Source organism: Numenius arquata, chromosome 6 (assembly GCF_964106895.1).
Source record: "Numenius arquata chromosome 6, bNumArq3.hap1.1, whole genome shotgun sequence".
Taxonomy (NCBI): Eukaryota; Metazoa; Chordata; class Aves; order Charadriiformes; family Scolopacidae; genus Numenius; species Numenius arquata.
Window position 1 is genome coordinate 4,444,604 of NC_133581.1, and position 17,329 is coordinate 4,461,932.

The 17,329-nt window shown below is 42.2% G+C and overlaps 1 protein-coding gene across 1 annotated transcript in view; it reads left to right on the forward strand.

Annotated features, from left to right (window-relative positions):
* The window catches only part of AHNAK2 (AHNAK nucleoprotein 2), a 40,697-nt gene extending 34,058 nt beyond the window's left edge, over positions 1-6,639 (forward strand). Inside the window, exon 7 of the mRNA XM_074149769.1 lies at positions 89-6,639. Within this exon, the coding sequence (XP_074005870.1) occupies positions 89-5,670 (5,582 nt within the window). The 3' untranslated portion in view covers positions 5,671-6,639. The remainder of the gene's footprint in view (positions 1-88) is intronic.
* Positions 6,640-17,329: the final 10,690 nt, after the last annotated feature.

The window sequence follows — 17,329 nt, forward strand, 5'->3', positions numbered from 1 at the left end:
AGCAGAGAGGCCAAGGCCACCGTGGCCACTGACGTGGACGTCGGCCTCAAGGAGCCCCAGGTGACGGTGCCCTCGGGAACTGCCGAAGTCGACGTCACCCTGCCCACGGCCGAGATCCAAGCGCCTGTCTTTGAAGTGATCACAGAGTCTTCCTCCAGGAAAGAGGATGAGATGTGTAAAGCCAAAAGTTCTCTATTTAGAATGCCTAAGGTTTCTCTTTCTAAAAGTTCAAAACCTCATACACACCGTAAATCTGGAGTTGAAGTTTCTGTGTCAGAAAATCTTTCATATTCAGTAACAGAGGAAACTCCTGCTGTTCTTTCAGGCAGTGTTGGATCTAAGCAGCATTCTGATAAGGGAGATAGTGGCTCTAAAAGTACTAAATTCAAAATTCCTAGCTTGGGTTTCTCTAAAGTTGATATTGGTTCTTCTAAAATTGAACAGGATTCCCCATTACCAAAAGGGGATATTACTCTTACTAAATATCAGATGAATCTTGCAGAATCTGAATCAACAATATCTCTTGCTGATGATAATATTTCAGTAACAGATTTTGTAATTGTAAATGAAGATGGTTCTTTGGAGCAAGAAGGTCTGAAGCCAGGAGGGAAAACACCAGCTGCTGAAATATCTGTTGGTGACACAGAGTTTACAGTTAAATTTCCTAAATTCCGAAAACCAAAATTTGGAATTTCTTTGTCTAAGGGAAAACCCGCAGAAAGTTACATTGGTCCTAAAGTGGAATCTGAAATCTCCAAGGGGAGGATAACATCTGATGTAGCTGATGCTGATATTGAAAAATCCACTCAGATCCCTGATGCTGAATTAGGTGTAAAGATGCACAAGCCTTCATCTGAAGTTGTTCTCGATGCACCAAAGTTGGATGTCAGTCTCCCATCAATGGAAGTTACCATGCCGAAATTAGAAGCAGAAATCCATGGCCCAGATTTAGAGTCCAAGGCAGAACAGGAAGTAGTTTCAGGACAGAAGGACACCGAGGAAAAAGAAAACAAATTTAAGACATCAAAATTCAAACTGCCTTCATTTAGTTGGTCGCCAAAGAAAGAAGCTATTGCTTCTTCTGAAACTGAGAAACATCTGGAAGAACCCACTTTTTCTACTTTATCTGGAGACACAGAATCTGAATTAACACTTCCTACCTCTGACAATGAATACCTTCATGTGGAATTTGATACATCAACAGAAAAAGATGGTGAAAAGGGCAGAAATAAGAAGTCCCAATTTATCATGCCAAAGATCTCATTCCCTAAAATGAAGGGTCAAAAAGTCCAGATCTCTGAGCCCATACTGGAAACTGACGTTTGTGGTCCCAAACAAGAAAAAGAAGGTGGTTCGGTACAGAAGCCTGAGAAAGGGAGTAGCGGAGAAGGGGCAGGAATGAGCATAAAAGTGCCAAAAGTTACAGTCCCAACTTTGGAATTTTCCAAACCAGAAGTCAAAGCTCCCAAAACAGAGATAGATATTAGCATGCCTACAGGTGAGGTCATAGTTCCTACATGTGAAGATGATGACTTGACATTCAAATCAGCCGCTGTTAATGCCAGCCTCTCCATCTCAGATATCAAGATGGTAACTGAAGGCTCTGTTGAGGCAAAGAGTCCTGACACAAGTGTTGAAAGAACATCAACTGAAATTGCTACGGGTGATGTAGAAACAAAAATTGTAGGTCCTGAAGGGAAAACAAAAATGTCTAAATTCCAAAAGTTTGGAATTACACATTCTAAAGGGAAAGGGTCAGAAAAGGAGGTCAGCCAATCCAAATCAGAAGTCAAGGTTCCCCGACTAAAAGCAATGGTAGGAATAGCTGACATTGCTGTTGAAGCACCAAATTTGGAGGTGGAACATGGCACAGGAACAGAAACTTGCAGTCCTAAAGTCAAAATGACCAAAGCTGACCATGAGGCATCAGAGGCTGGTGCTCACCTCCCATTGGCTGACATTTCTATTCCAAAACCAGACAGTGATATTCAGGATTCAGATGGAACACTAAAAATCAAAGGGGAAATAATGCAAGATGGAGATGGAGAAGAGAAAGAAGGACATTTCAAAATGCCAAAATTCAAACTGCCATCCTTCAGTTGGTCCCCAAAGAAGGAAGCAAGTGTTAAATCAGATTCTGGAGCAAACTTGGAAGATCATAAACTTGCTGTAACATCAGGCAGAATAGACACAGAAGTGAGAGGAACTGCAACTGATGATCAAGGTACTGGGCCAGCCCTTGATCTGGAAATATCTGCAGAAAAAGTTGAACAAAAAAGTCCAATTAAAAAGCCTCAATTTGTCATGCCTAAAATTTCACTCTCCAAGATCAAGGTTCCCAAAGCTCAGACACACTCACCAAAAGCTGAAGCTACTATTCCTAAAACAGAAAAGCAAGATGATGATTCAATACAGATACCTGATATAGAAAGAAGTCATTCTGAAAGGGCAGAAGAAGTGGCACAAATAAGCGTAAGACTGGCTGCTGTTAAGAACCCCACACTGGAGTTTTCCAAAATAGAAACTGGAGCCTCCCAAACTAACGTGGGAGTCAGCTCAGCAAAGATTGATGCTGCTCTGCCTCCCTTAGAGGGGAGTTCCCAACAGGTTGTCCTAAAATCAAGTTCTACTGATGAAGATACCATTCAAAAAACAGGTATTAAGTTCCCCAAAGTAGAAGCTTCAACTGATCTGAGGAGCCCTGAAATAGTAACAGAAAGATCATCAGTTGAGGATGGAAGAAAGATGAAGTTGGAAGGACCTGAAGGAAAGATTAAAATGCCCAAATTCCAGAAACCAAAGTTTGGAATCTCCTTGACAAAAGGGAAAGGCCCAGAGACAGAGATCAGCTCTCCAAAAATAGAAGCTGAGCTACCCCAGCTAAAAATGGCAAACGAAATTGCTGACATTGCTGTGGGAGTTCCAGCATCAGAACTTACATCTGATGTGTCAGATCCTGGAGTAGGTGTTTGTGCTTCTAAGGTGAAAACACCCCAAGTTCTGACAGCTGGCATTGAAGCTCCAAAGGTAGACCTAAGCCCCTGGTCAATGTCTAAACCAATGGCAGAGGGAGCTATTGAGAGCCTTGAAGAGAAAGAAATCAAATTAAAAGAAGAACATGAAATAAAACCTGAAGAAGTTCAGACTGAAGAACATCAGGGATGGTTTAAAATGCCAAAATTCAGAATACCTTCATTTGCCCGGACATCCTTAAAGGAAAAAAAAGGTGATGCTGGTATTGAAAGAAGTATGGAAAAAACTCAGGCAGGCATTCCCTCCCCCAAAGTACAAACTGAAACCAGTATTCCTGAAAATACTTTCTCGTTACCACATGCAGTTGCTGAAATTACTGTTGGAAAAGAAGGAATTCCAAAATTAGGAGATTCTGTGAAGAGTTCTGATGTTAGCTTGCCAAAGATGGAAGGAGATATTACATTATCTGCGGAAAGAACAGATAGTAGAGTGAATATTCCAAAAACTGAAACTTACGCAGATGTAGTTAAGCGCGGTGCTGAAGAACAAAAAATGCATACTTCCAAATTCACAGTGTGTTCAGCAGAATTGTCTAAATCACACCTAAGCGCTTCAGAAACTGACAAAGACAACAGTTTAACAAATAGGTTTCCTACGGGTACTCTGACTGTTCAGGAGCATAAAGTCAAATCAGAGGATACAGCAGTCCCAAAAGTAGAAAGTTCCACTAAGTTAGAGACTTCAGAATTAGGATGCAAACCATCACCAGCTGAGATTACTCTGGGTGCAACACAGGAGAAAATAGATGTTAGTCTTCCAAAGGAAGAGCTAGATATTCAAAATCAAGAGGCAGTAATTAAAAAAGGGAAGATAGAGGGCGAGATGAAAATGATAGGAAAAGACAGTGAAGGAAGCCAATTACAAAGGCCTAAATTTGAACGGTCTACGACATCAGAAGATGGTGTTTATGTTACAGCTAAGCTGGAAGATGTAAAGGTAGAAGTTCCAGGAGTGAAAATGGATGTTAAAATTGCTAGAGTAGATCCTGAAATGAAATTTCAAGTGAGAAGTATTGAAAAGGACAAGTCTGCAGGGATGGAAGTGCAAGTAGAAGACAGAGCAGAAACAAGTAAAATTAAAACGTACAAGTTTAAGATTCCAAAGTTTGGAGTGGTACATTCAGAAGTGAAGGGTTTTGAAGATGATATCAATTTGCCAAAGCCGGAAGCTTATTCAGTATCTAAAACTGAATTAGGCACAGCAGAAATGCAGTTTCAAACATCAAAAACATCCATTGGCCTGGAAAGTTCCACTCTAGATCTTATGGAAGCATCTAAGAGAGTAACAGTGGAAACAGTGGACAAATCACAAGGTGGCCCAGAAGTAAATGTAAAAATTCCCAAATTAAAAATACCAATATTCACTTTCAAAGCTGTCCCAACTGAAGCTGATGTTTCAGTGTCAGAAGTGCCAAGAGATCCAAAGGGATCTAGAACTGACATTGAAGCAGGACAACCGCAAGCAAGTTCTGCTATCACTGAAGTAACACCGGAGGCTATAGAGGGTGCTATTCAAAAAGCAAAAAGCAAAATTCTAACAGTGACTGAACCTGACATTAAAACAGCACAGGTGACTACTACCACTACTACCATAGAGTCCTCCCTTTCAAATGCAGGGCAAGACTTTCATTGGTCGTATGTAGAGGGCCAAGAAGTGAGTGAGAAAGTAGAACCTGAACATGTTGCTATTGAAAGGTGTGCGATTTACTCTACTGAAATACTGAAAGAATCAGAGGTTCTCTCATCAGAAGTCAAAACTGCTACTCTGGGATTCTCACTGCTCAAGGTGAAGTTGCCGGAATCACATAGCAACTTAGAAGTCCAGCCGCCATCTCTGACAGAAGATGCATCAGTGAGCAAACCAAAATGTGCTGATGAAAGCTTTGGAGCAGCAGCACGGAGGACTGGGAGTGCTGAGCTTAAACTATCTGATAAACCACACAGCGAGACTGAGGAATCTCGTGGAGAAGTAAGTTTGCCAAAGTTAAAAACCTTTGCTGTTGAAGTGAAGCCTTCCAGTAAACCTGAAGAGAGTCATCCTGATAAGTCACCAGAGAGAATAACTGCAGGTCCTCTCTCTAAAGATGAGGATGCAGCTGAAGCACTAGAAGATGAAGAAAAAGTTATAACCACTGAAAAGACTGATAGTAAAAGATCTCCTGGAAGATTCAAATTTTGGCTTCCAACTATTGGCTTTTCATCTTCTGGTGATGAAACAAGCACAGATCCAAAAACAGAAGAAAAAAAATCAGTTCCAGAAGACGTGAAACCTGCTGACACATCAGATAATGATTCTTCTAAGCAAACCGAAAAAACTGGATGGTTTAGATTTCCCAAGCTTGGCTTCACATCTCCTTCCAAAAAGGCTAAGACTGTTGACAAAGAAGAGACAGGTCATAAAGAGGAAAGAATCTCAGATGAAGATAGTCCATCAGATAAACCTGATGTATTTTTTGATGCACAAGAAAGCTTATCACCTAAAGAAACAACAGAGGACAAAAAAGTTGAAATTGATGAGGCCTCATCTGATGTTCCAGTTTCTCGAACTATTGTGACATCTTCAGCAAGAACTGAACTAATCTTGTTGGAGGAAGAAAAAGATAGTCAATCTAATATTCCTGGAGATACAACCAAGTGAAGATTGTCTTTTCTCAACCTTCAATGAAAATAAAATAATCGACACGCACAGAAAAAAATATGTTCATAATTTTCTAGTAACTGAAAATTAAACAAAACCCAAAGCTGAAATTTATGAATCAGTTGAACAGAATTTATCACATTTAAATTTTCAAGTACTTGGATGCACTATACTGTGCGCTAATAAAAATACTGATTTCTTCAAATCTGCCCCAAAGGCAACAATTTCTACAAGTACAGAGGAGCCCATAGTTTTAGCAAAGTCTGATACCTGAACCATGAAAGTAAATTATTGAAAGGCTCAATGAGAGCAAAAAAACTTTTTAAATAGGCTTCTCAAAACCACACCAACTGTGTTTAGATTATAGATTATTTCCAGAATGGAGTATAAACTAGTACTATGAGAACTACGCTTACCTGTTTAGATTTTGGACCTTTCTGACCTACTTTCGCTTTCTTATTAAAATATTTTTCTTTATTTCAGCTAAGGTAATATGTATATTCCACAAACATTTTCCAATGCAAAATAAAACCAAAATACTAGTGTAGAAGGACTAATGCTTTACCCCTTCCTCTCTTCTCATTTTTTTTATTATTCTGGTGGGTTGTATTTAGCCTTAAAAGAATTTAAAAAAACCCAACAGAATAAATTCAAGACCAAAAACCATATAACTAATTCACATTTTTAAGATACCAAAATAAAACATGCAGACAAAGAACAATCATTAAAATGTGGATAAATAAATTTTAATGTAAATATTTACTGGATAGTTAAATGCACAGAATGATCTGCCACACCGGTGGAATTGCTTCAGAGATTTTCTGGGAAAGGAGATGTATATAATTATTAACTTCTTTGTTTATATTAATGCTTCTCTCAAGTACACAATGAAAACCAGAGTGCGTAGGTGACAGCCTTCACATGTATCATTAAAACATTGTCTGTATTCTTCATTCACAATAAACTCACCATATGAATAACAACTCGAGTAGCATGAGTTACTGATAGCGCTCTTAGCATTTTTTGATTCTGAAAATCCCAACTTAAGTTTGCAAAAGCTTTGAGTAGACCCCACTATCTGCTCAGTGGCTGCTTAATGACAGCAGAGTTTCTAAATACAGTGGTAACAGTTACAAACTAATCTGAGATGTTTTACGCATTTTGGTAAACGAGATTTATAGAATTGCGTGCGCAGATGTGCTTCGTTATAGTAGGTTTCTCATCCTGTGTTTCCTTTCTCCATATTCTACTTAGTACAGGGAAAGCAGACAAAGCAAAATATTTAAAAATTGAGTTGTAAAGGAAGTGTATTTGGTTGTCTAACCATCTGTAGTTTAATTTCTATATCTTTGCAGTAGGCTTAAATATTCTAAAGAGAACTTCTGAGGGTTATTCTAAAGAGAACTCCAATGATCTCTGAAGAGTCTGTTCACATAAGTGTTAGGCATGTATCATTTATTTGGATCATACTGCATTTCCCTGAAGTTTCCCTAGGTACAACAAGAAACAACTGGGAAAGGAAAATCCTGGGTAATGGGGGAAAAAACTGAAAACATAATACTAAAGCTTTTGGAGCAAGTTGGTGTCTAATGTGTGAGGCCAGGTGACTTTGTAGTCTTGTCAGAGCTCATAAATCTACGGAGCCAGCTAGGTTCTGTCTGGCTGTCATCTGCATCGCTCTCAGCAGCGCTGTAGCCACCAGGCACTGCACCAGACCGAGCGCTCTCAGAAATGAGACTGCTGGGAGAGCCGTGCAGCAGCTCTGCATGAAAGCCACTTAAAAAAACCCAAAAAGCAGGGGCAGTTCGCTTAATTTGTACTCCACCTAACACAGGTACTTGAGATTAGCTGATCAGAGGAGAGTGAGTATCCATGCTCAAAATCCCAACCAGCATCTTTTTCTAGGCGTGAATAAACCAATACTGAGAAAAATCTGAACTGCCTGCAACCAAACCAGAAAATCCACCCAAGGATGATAAATAGGTGCTGATGAATACTATTGGAGGCCTCAGCTTACATTTGGTACAGTCCTTGAGGAAATCACAATCTAAATGAAAAAGACAAGCAACAGGTGGGTGGATAAGGACTATTAACCCTTTTTCATAAATTAAAAACTATTAAGAGAGTCAAAGTCTGGTTATAATTTACAGCATATTCTAACTTTTTAATAGAGATCAAGTAAATTGGAATCAAGCTATGAAGGGGCCTAAGAAGTCTCACAAGAAACCAGTGAAATAAACTCAAGTTTATCAACTTAGATGCAATTCATTGTCTTAATCATAAATCCCTCCTTCATATGTGGAGGAGAAACAGCACATGTGATGCCAGTAAAGAAAATAACAGAGCACTCTCATAAGCATCAATTTTTCCTTTATAAGCTGAACCTTACCCCACACCGGTCTTAGATCACCAGAAGACAAGTCTCCCAGCTTGCCTAGAAACTCTGTCCTGCTGAACAACTTACACAGCACCGTCAGATTTGAGCCCACAAGTAGAGAAAGAAGTTTTCTCCTTATTCCTGCAATATCTGTGCCCCCCAAACCAGTGAAAACAGAGCTTTGAGTGCCATCTAGAGGAGTGTGCTCCTCTACGGAAAATAGTTCCGTTGGCTAAAGATGTAACTTCTCAAAAAGCTTTTCAAACTGATCCACCATTCACATGCGCTCATTGCACTGGGGAAAATATGCCCGATGTCGTTCTTGCATGCAAATATTAATGCAGTGCATGATCCGGTGCATTTGTTGGTACAGGATAATAAAGCCCTGAAACGGAGCTAGTGAAAACCAGCTGGGAGGTTCTACTTTGCCAGAAGTTTTAATTAGTGAATGGAAATCTCAAAATATTAAGCAGCCTCTGGAAAGGAAATATGGGAAGAGAGTGCTAAAAGCAACTGCATCTTCCTCATTATGTTGACATGTATGTAAATACTCACAAAATTGCAGTGTTATCTGCCCCATCTCCAGAAACATTCAAGGTCAGGTTGGATGGGGCTCTGAGGATCCTGGTCTAGTTGAAGATGTCCCTGCTCATTGCAGGGCGGTTGGACTGGATGACCTTTAAAGGTCCCTTCCAACACAAACCATTCTATGATTCTTTAAATGTAACTACATGTCTTAAAAATCTGCCTTAATAACAACAAGCATTGATTTGTAATGATGGATAGAACAATCCAAGGAATCTTGGAAGTGTCTGGAACAGGCAGCTAAGGAGCAGCCTGGAAACCAAAATTTGAAAATGAGTTGGGATCGTCTCCAAAAGACCTCAGGGGCCCAACTACATCAGGTCCCTTTGTCCTTCTCAGCACAGGGGAAGGATTCAAAAGCACCAAAACATTTCCTCTGGAGGAGGGGAGGTTGCACCGTGACGGGGAAGCCTGTGCTCCCACTACCCAGGGCTGTGTCTGTTGGAAGAGAGACAGCCTCAGAGCCAAAATGCAACTGAATGAGGCCCTGCCAGGACAGGAGAGAAGCCAGAAGCTGCCACACACCTTTCAGAGCTGGAGAGATTCGCTGCCCTTTCACAGCTCAGAGATGCAGTGCCAGGACAGGGGGGTTTGCCCGACCCTTCTGTGGAGCCATGCTCTGGGCTTTCACCCTGGGCTCTCTCGCCTCTGCCGTACATCGGTCCCAAAGCAAACAGTTCACTTTGCGACTCCATTTGCAGTGTCAGGCAAAGGTGTTTGGCACCAGCAAGGGTCACGGAGCCCCTGCCCGGCATCACTTGCACCCCTCCATGAGCTGAAGCTCATGCTCTTGCTTTCCTTCCAAGAGCCATCCAGGGCAGAGCCACCGCACAGTGGCAGATAAGGACATGAGGCACCGGATGGCTCAGGTTTATGGTCCCTATGTGACTGCAAAAGAAACGGCAGCCCAGAGACACAACACTGGTCAGGGCCAGCACAAGGACAGCCCTGAAGGAGCAAAGAGGCTCTCTGGGAACTGCCCGCAAGCGGGTGGGATGCCTCTGCCACACCAGCACTCACACAGCAGCTTTGCCCTGCTCTCCCCATCCTATTTGCTGCATGAGGCCAACGCACAGACCTCCAAACACCCCCGGACACACTGGGGCAGCTGAGCTGGAAGCTGGCCCCAAGACTTATATCCCAGGCATTTAACCCGGGCAACCAGCCTCAACATTTAAATACAGGAAATCCCTCTGCACCTCTAATTCCTAAATGATTTTAAAAATCTGCCCTTGCTACTAACATGGCTCAAATCTTAGATTGGCTTGGATTTTATTAAAAAATGCGTAAACGCATGTAAGTAAACACTGTTAGTTGAACGCTAAGGATGAAACACGTAGCTTTCTGAGATAAAATAGCACAGCAATAATGATCTGCATCTCTAACCTGTTAAGATCTGGTTGTATTTTCCATGTTTGCTTTAATACCAGACAGCTTGTCTTATAACACTGTGCATTTCATTAACTCTGGGATGAGGTAATTACACACAAAAGGAAATGTCACACACTAATGGTTTTGCAGGTAGACTCAACTATGAGGGGTTCTCGCGTCATCAAACAGTGTGGACACCACGAGGAAGCAATTTCTCTGACAAAGACATAAGGAAGAAAGCTACTTGTTTTGCACGGGGAACAAGATTCAAATATATTTTTGTTTCTATTTAAAATGTATGTTTCAGTTCACTTCAGAGTCTGTCCCTCCAGTTGCAGTCTTTCTGTCCCTGCACATCTTCCAGATTCACTGCGTATTTGGAATTCCAGTCTCGCTCAAAAGGGTGTTCTCAGTTGTTCCTGGATAGGCAGTTGCCTTCTTTGCAGGTTGGTCAAATTCTGTTTGATAATTAGTCCCACGTCAGCTGTATTAATGAAGTAATCTTCTGACCAATAGGAAGTCCCTATGCAATGGAAAAGTAGCTATATAGAAAACGTTAATTTCCCAGTGTTCTGTTTGATCTCCGTACTTGTTAAGTCCACACCGCCTGGCTTTGCTGATTCGCGGTACTACTGCAAATCTCATTAGGACCAACGGAGCAGCAAAAATCAGGTCACCTCCTTCTCATTCCAGACCTCAGCTTTCAGAAAGTCAGTATTAACTGCAACCCTGAAGCTTCATAACAGTCTGATTCCTTACGGCCTGCGCTGTAAGGAGCTGCACGAATCTACTCATTATAAATATGGGAATAGAGTGCACCATTTGGGTATTAAGAGGGATAAAAGCCAGTGTGTGATACGAGTTTCTGTGTTTCAAAAAAAAAAAAATATCCGTGATAGACTTAATTATCTTGACTTGTTAAATGAAAACAAAAGGAGAAACTGGACCCTTAATAAATCCTCAGGAGCTGTTCTGAGCTCAGCATGCAATGCCCTGCATGCTTTTAAACCAGGCAAAGCTGGGAATCCAGCTGTGGACATTGTCTGGGGCTCTCTCCCAAGCTACCACAATTCAGAAAATCAAACACTGTGAAAAAAAATACACATTTTATCACTTAGCAGTTCTCCTGGTGTTCGTCTTAACCAGAAAAATCTAATTGTCAAGTCTAGAAGGTGCTTAGGTGTAAAAACAAATTATCTGCATATCTGTCTTCAAAAGACAACTCAGTAAGAAACAAGTTCTGTTAAAGGCAATTGGAGCTACAAGTCCTCAGCCCGTTGGAAGCTCGGGCTATTTGCTGGTTTGCGTTGCTTGGAGGATGAGCTGACCGAAACGACAGAGCCCTTTCACATTCCTTTTTCTGAGGGATCCTAATAAAAGAGTGAAAAATAAACACCATCCTGACTTCCAGGAATTGAGCAGCAATTGTCATTGCTGTTTTCTCATTTCCTTTCCTAGGAATTGTTCAACAAACAGCGCGTGGAATTAATTCCTCCCAGCAATTTCTTTTTATTAAAGCACGATAGCGTTACATACTGGAGCATCAGCTTTCACTGCATCGTTCTGAGCGCAGCCTGTGAAATCCCTACTGTGCTTGTCACAGGCTGCGCACTCAGGCTTGTCGTGTTCTGTTCTTAATGGTTCACAATCATATGAAATAATCTCTTACTGAACTTGACCTACATTATTTTCTCCCCTACGCATCTCTACTTCTTTACCCAGGGCTGATAAAGCCATATACTTTGATACGTTTATCTGCTTTACGTGGCAAAATGAGGTCTTTTTTTTTTATATTGCAGCCCATCCTACCTCAATCTCAGTCCTATAGATCTGAAGATACTGTAAGTGTTTGGAATAACAGAATACATACCAATACAGGCTACTTTATCAGTATTTGTTGTGATTCATTCTCCCACGAGGAATATTTGTGTGATTCAGAACTGGAACAATGAAGACTTTCTGGAGGGAGAGAAATTAAAAACATAAATAGAAATACCAGAGTGAGGAACAGACTGAATAATTGGACAATGCAGATTTATTATATTTTCAAAGAATAGAAGAGTACAGAAAGAAGAGAAGAGAGCATTCCACACACTGTTATTAAATGTACCATAAAAGAGATTTTACTCTCATCCAAGAAAATCAACAAATACTACTTCCAGTATAGATAAAATTGGAGAAGCAATTGAGATCAGATAAGGATAATGTTTGCTTCACAATGTTCCATTAGTGGCACAGCTATTATCATTATAGGGCAGACAATTAAATGCAGTTTTAGGCAGCTGTTTAATAGATCCGCATTTACCACTGATTACTACTCTTATTTTGTGCTAGAATGGGCTGATCACAGACACAAGGGGTACTGCAGGCAACAATAATGCCTAACTTCTTGTGTTAACTCTTACTAAAATCTACATTTCTGTTCCTTTTCTTTTTCTTCTTTTTCTTCTTTTTTTTTTTTTTTTTTTTTTTGTAAAACCCATTCCTCCTTACTTCTGTGACTTCTCTCTTCTCTCTGTCGTGGCAACTGCATTATGCTGGGGGCTTCCACACCATCCCCACCCCGTTTGATGCGTTCCAGCCTAGTGCCTATGGCCTGTGTGTAATATTTAGTGTTCAAAAATGGGTCCATTTGTAGAAGCAGTTGGCAGAGCTCTCAATTGTAAAAAAACTGACAGTAATTAGACCCATTTAAGATACTCCATACAAAAAAAGGAGCATTTAATTGTCATATAAGCTGTTACGGGCACAGCGCTCAGCAAAAGTGACTGCCTGGATAACGTGGCAAGTGCTGCAGCGTGGCACATCCCTTGGTATCACCGGTACCTCGCAAGAGCTGCTTCCCCAAAGGTTATCTCTTAGGCCTTATTTTCTCAAGGACCTGAAGCAGTCACTGCAACAATGGACAATCTGCTTCTCTAAAACCTGAGGTTTGCACGTGCAACTGGCAGCTAAGACTCAAAAATGAGTGTGTGGGGCCATATTCTCAAGCTGTCTTTCCCAAAAATCAGATTTCTTACCGTGCCACATTGACGCTGATGTGGGCACATGGGTTGTTGAGAGCACGCAGTAGAGCATGGCTGGGTCAGATTGGGTCCGGCAGCTGAGCAGGAGCTGGATTTGTACTCTGTAGTCAAAAGCTGCAACATCGCAGAGTGTTGTCAATGGCTGGCCAGTACCTAGAGAAAAGTAAGTGGATGGAAAGAGGAACATTTTTGAAACAGTTGAGTAGAAAGCTGCGACAATAAACTGAGAATACAAGCGGCGTTGTGCACAGATGGGATCTCTGATGTCTAGTGAGAGGAGGGCTTGTGTCTTCACTGGGGGTATAAATAAGATTTCTGCCTTCTACCCAGCCAGTTCTTTTCCCAATGTGTTTCGAGAGCCCCAATCTCTGCCATATTTGGTTGCAATTGATCAAAAAGTTTAAAACTGAGTGTAGGGCATATACACAGATACACACAGCGTGGTGTCATCATGCTCATTTCCTTCGGAAACTGAAAATAACAGTAGCAACTCCAATGTAGAGCCAGATCATACAGCATGAAGGAAAAAGGACATTGCAGAGCCCAGAGGAAAACCTAAGAGCCATTTCTCAGACTACGGCCATTTCAGGATCCTGGAGACTGTTTCTAGTGTCCACAGTGGTCCTGTATCATCAGCCAGTGTGGACAGGCTGTATCCCTCCCCGTCCCTCCTTGCTCTCTTTAGTATCCTGTGTGCCCCCAAGGTAAAAATAGAGCCGGGCTCTTGTGAACTGTCTGTTTTCCTGACGTTTGTGTTGACAGTAGCTTAAGGGAAAAATTTTTCCCTAACCCTTCACCCAACTACACAACACTAAGAGCTGGACAATGTACATCCCAGGACTCATAACTGCAAACACCCATGTAGCATTTTCATTCCGTAGATCCTAATAAGATCCTAATCCTCCTGCACGGAGAAAGACAAGCATCTTTAGTATAGATTGGAGGACTGATACAGAGAGAGGTCCGGCAGTCATTCACTGTCCCAAGAGCAATGATGAATTAATTTGCCTAACTTATTCCTTTTGGTCTTATGTACAAAGGCCTGAATTCTCAAATCCTCCCTCGCACATCATCCTATCATGATCAACAGACCGACCATGTGCTTTCAGGCTCAGGCTGACTGGTAGGTCCTGAGAAAGGTGGAAAAACATGCTATTTAGTAATGCCGTTTTTGAACAGTTTCCATTTTTAAAAATATATTGGTTTCTAGTTGATTAACACTCAAGCATTAAGACAGCAGCTTTGTTCCCTCTGCCTCAGCTGCTGGAGGAACCTAACCTGAACTAATCAGCCTCAATTCATTACGCTACAGCTGGTTGCTGTGGAGATAGCCCCAGGGCCTGCACCACTTTCCCCAGGCCTTTCAAACTCTTGTTTGCATCCGATCAGGCCCTAGATGTCACAAACGGCGGATTAAGGCTTCAGATGGAGAATGAGCAATATTAACATGCTCGTTCCCAAGGGGAAAAAGAGACTTTCTCTGAACCTAGTCTTAGCTAAAAGCAGGGGATGAGAAACCCAGAGATTCAACTGAACAACATAGAAATCGAAAATCCTCTAAGCTGTTTGATTCATAAAAAATATCTTCCAGGTAGAAGCTAGTCTTCGAGATTTTGTTTCAAGGACAGTGGAATTATCTGTGTCTATCTATTATCCTGCACCCTTCCTGCGAACACACGCGTATGCCCAGCTGAACAACAGAGGATTTACAGAGTCGGGCCAGAGGACGTGACGCTTGGAGTAATTGTGGCTAAATGGCAGTCTAGAGCTCACCCTGTTCTTTAAAAGCCACATTGTACATCATTATTTTGCTTGAAATTCTTCCTCATCAGATTATTTAGACGATTGGAAAACTCAGAAATGTTATAAGCAGATAATACTCAGAGCACTTGGTTGCATGTAAACATCCCGATTCAAGCATATCTAAGAGGATTTGGGGTCTTAGTTGGTGCCCCGTGACTGAGCAACTTTCTGTATTACTCAGATTTGAGTCTATGTGCAAAGTCTGCGTAATTTTGCTGTGACCTTGGGCAGCCCACTGGGACCGTGGCAGTCACCCACCATGCACAGCTTCATCCCTCCAGTTCACCACTACCACCTTCTCTTTGAGAGCTGCTGCTGCATCCACCCAGCACGCTTCAGGAACTTGGATGGCCTTAGATGGAATTATTAAAAAAAAAAGGAAAATAAAAGCCAAGAAGTCTCTTTTAGAGACTGTTTCAGCTACCATTGCTGAGGTCAGCAAGGAGAGTTAAGAATTGCACTCTAAACTATGGGTCAAGTAGGTCAAACAGGCAGCAGAGCCAGAAGTCAAGAGTCTTCAGAAGTAAAGAACAGAAAGAGATAAACAGGAGCAGAAGCGGGGAGCAAAGCAATATGTTATCTGAAAAGTCTGATGTCAGATGTGTTTCTGCTGTTCCCGTTCCTCTCTCTATTCATAAAGCTGCTCTGTTGTATTTTGAAGGGAGCTGTACCTGATTGTCCCTAGTCTGGCACTTCACAGGTTTATTTCTCTGTGAAGGGCACAGGAGGCTGCTCTAAAATGATAGCGAAGCACGTGGGCAGTATTGGAAACCACCCTTCTTGTAGCATCAGTATTTGTACAGTCCACAAGGCAGTCACGAATGCAAAACAAAGCCTCAGTTCTCTCCACTGAATATTTTCATTGCATAAGGAAGGGAATAGTATATTTTTCCTTTAAATAGTGCAGTCAACCGATTTGTTCAGGATTAAAATGGTACCCAGTGATATCCCTGACCTGGCCCTCAGGGAGACAGCAGACTTCCCTAAGAAGAGGGTCTACCTGGCACATTGGACCTTCTGCTGTCCTCAGAAGGGAGTCACCCACAACTACAGCCTGCCTCTTCTTCCTCATGGAGGTGGTTGTTAAACAGAGGGTAGGGCCTTGCTGGTCCTGGCAATTCTTCTGGTGTAGTCAGACCATCCTCCACATTATCCACGGGCTGACCCACCTCCTCGAGAGCCTCATACCTATGGTACAGAGGCACCTGGTTAGGGGAGGTGGGGAAAGAAGGGGCTCGTTTGCTGCCCCTAGCATGGACTTGCCTCCATTCACAGCTCTCCTTTTAGCCACTGCCTTCAGTCTGGCAGGAGGAGGGTACTGGATCTCCTTTAGCTTGCAGTTTTCTTGGTGACTGTTCTGGTTTCTCTCTCAGAGACGTCAGAGCCTGATTCCACCAATCTATTTCTCTTTCACACCCCGTGATGCTCCATAGCCTTTCTCCTTCCTCCTGTAGTTTTGCCACCAGGATGAGGAGATCCACCTGGTCGCAGCTCCCTCCTGAGCTCCCTCTCCCCGGCTGAACTCCCCTCAGGAGCTTCCTGCGCCCTTCCAGTAAGTACTAAACGTTTTCCAGAGGTCTTTGGCCAAGCAGCTGCAGTTGTGTATCACAGCACCAAATTCTTTCACCTGCAAAGATAGCAAGCTATGCCACAGCCCCAGAAAGAGCCACATCCACTTCCAGGCGTTTCTTTGCTGTTACTACCCACTAAGTCAATATTTTACAAGATTTGAAACTAGATCAGAATCCAGATAAGAGAAGGTTTAAGGGATCACCAAGTCACTGATACACTGGCTGATGGATGACTACCTATTGCAGGTAAATAAGTCACAAACATTGAATAGTAGTTCTGCTTTCAGCTACTGGCAGACTGTATTCTTAGGTACATCACTGAAAGTGAGGATCACAAGCTACATAGCAGTTGGAAGGGACCTTAAAGCTCATCGAGTTCCAACCCCCCTGCCATGGGCAGGGACACCTCCCACCAGAGCAGGTTGCTCAAAGCCCCATCCAGCCTGGCCTTGAACACCTCCAGGGATGGGGCAGCCACAGCTTCTCTGGGCAACCTGGGCCAGTGTCTCACCACCCTCACAGGAAAGAATTTCATTCTAGTATCTAATCTAAATCTCTCCTCTTTTAATTTAAAACCATTACCCCTCATCTAACGGCTCCGCTCCCTGATAAAGAGTCCCTCCCCGTTTCACCTGTAGGCCCCCTTCAGGTATTGGAAGGCTGTTGATTTTCTACCAAAAATCAAAACAAGGAAATCCATGACACGAGATCAGCTGTGGGATCAAGCCCAGCACTACCACAAAAAGGAAATTCATGAAGTCAGGGGAGAACAAACAGCTCTGAAAATGTCAGAAGCAGAACGACATTCTATGGTTTCTGAACATGTTCTGGTTTTGCCTTTTAACTTCAACCTCACTTAGGTGAAACTACACAGATCTCATTCATCCATGTCGTGAGGAAATAGTATTTCCTTGTCGTTCTAATGT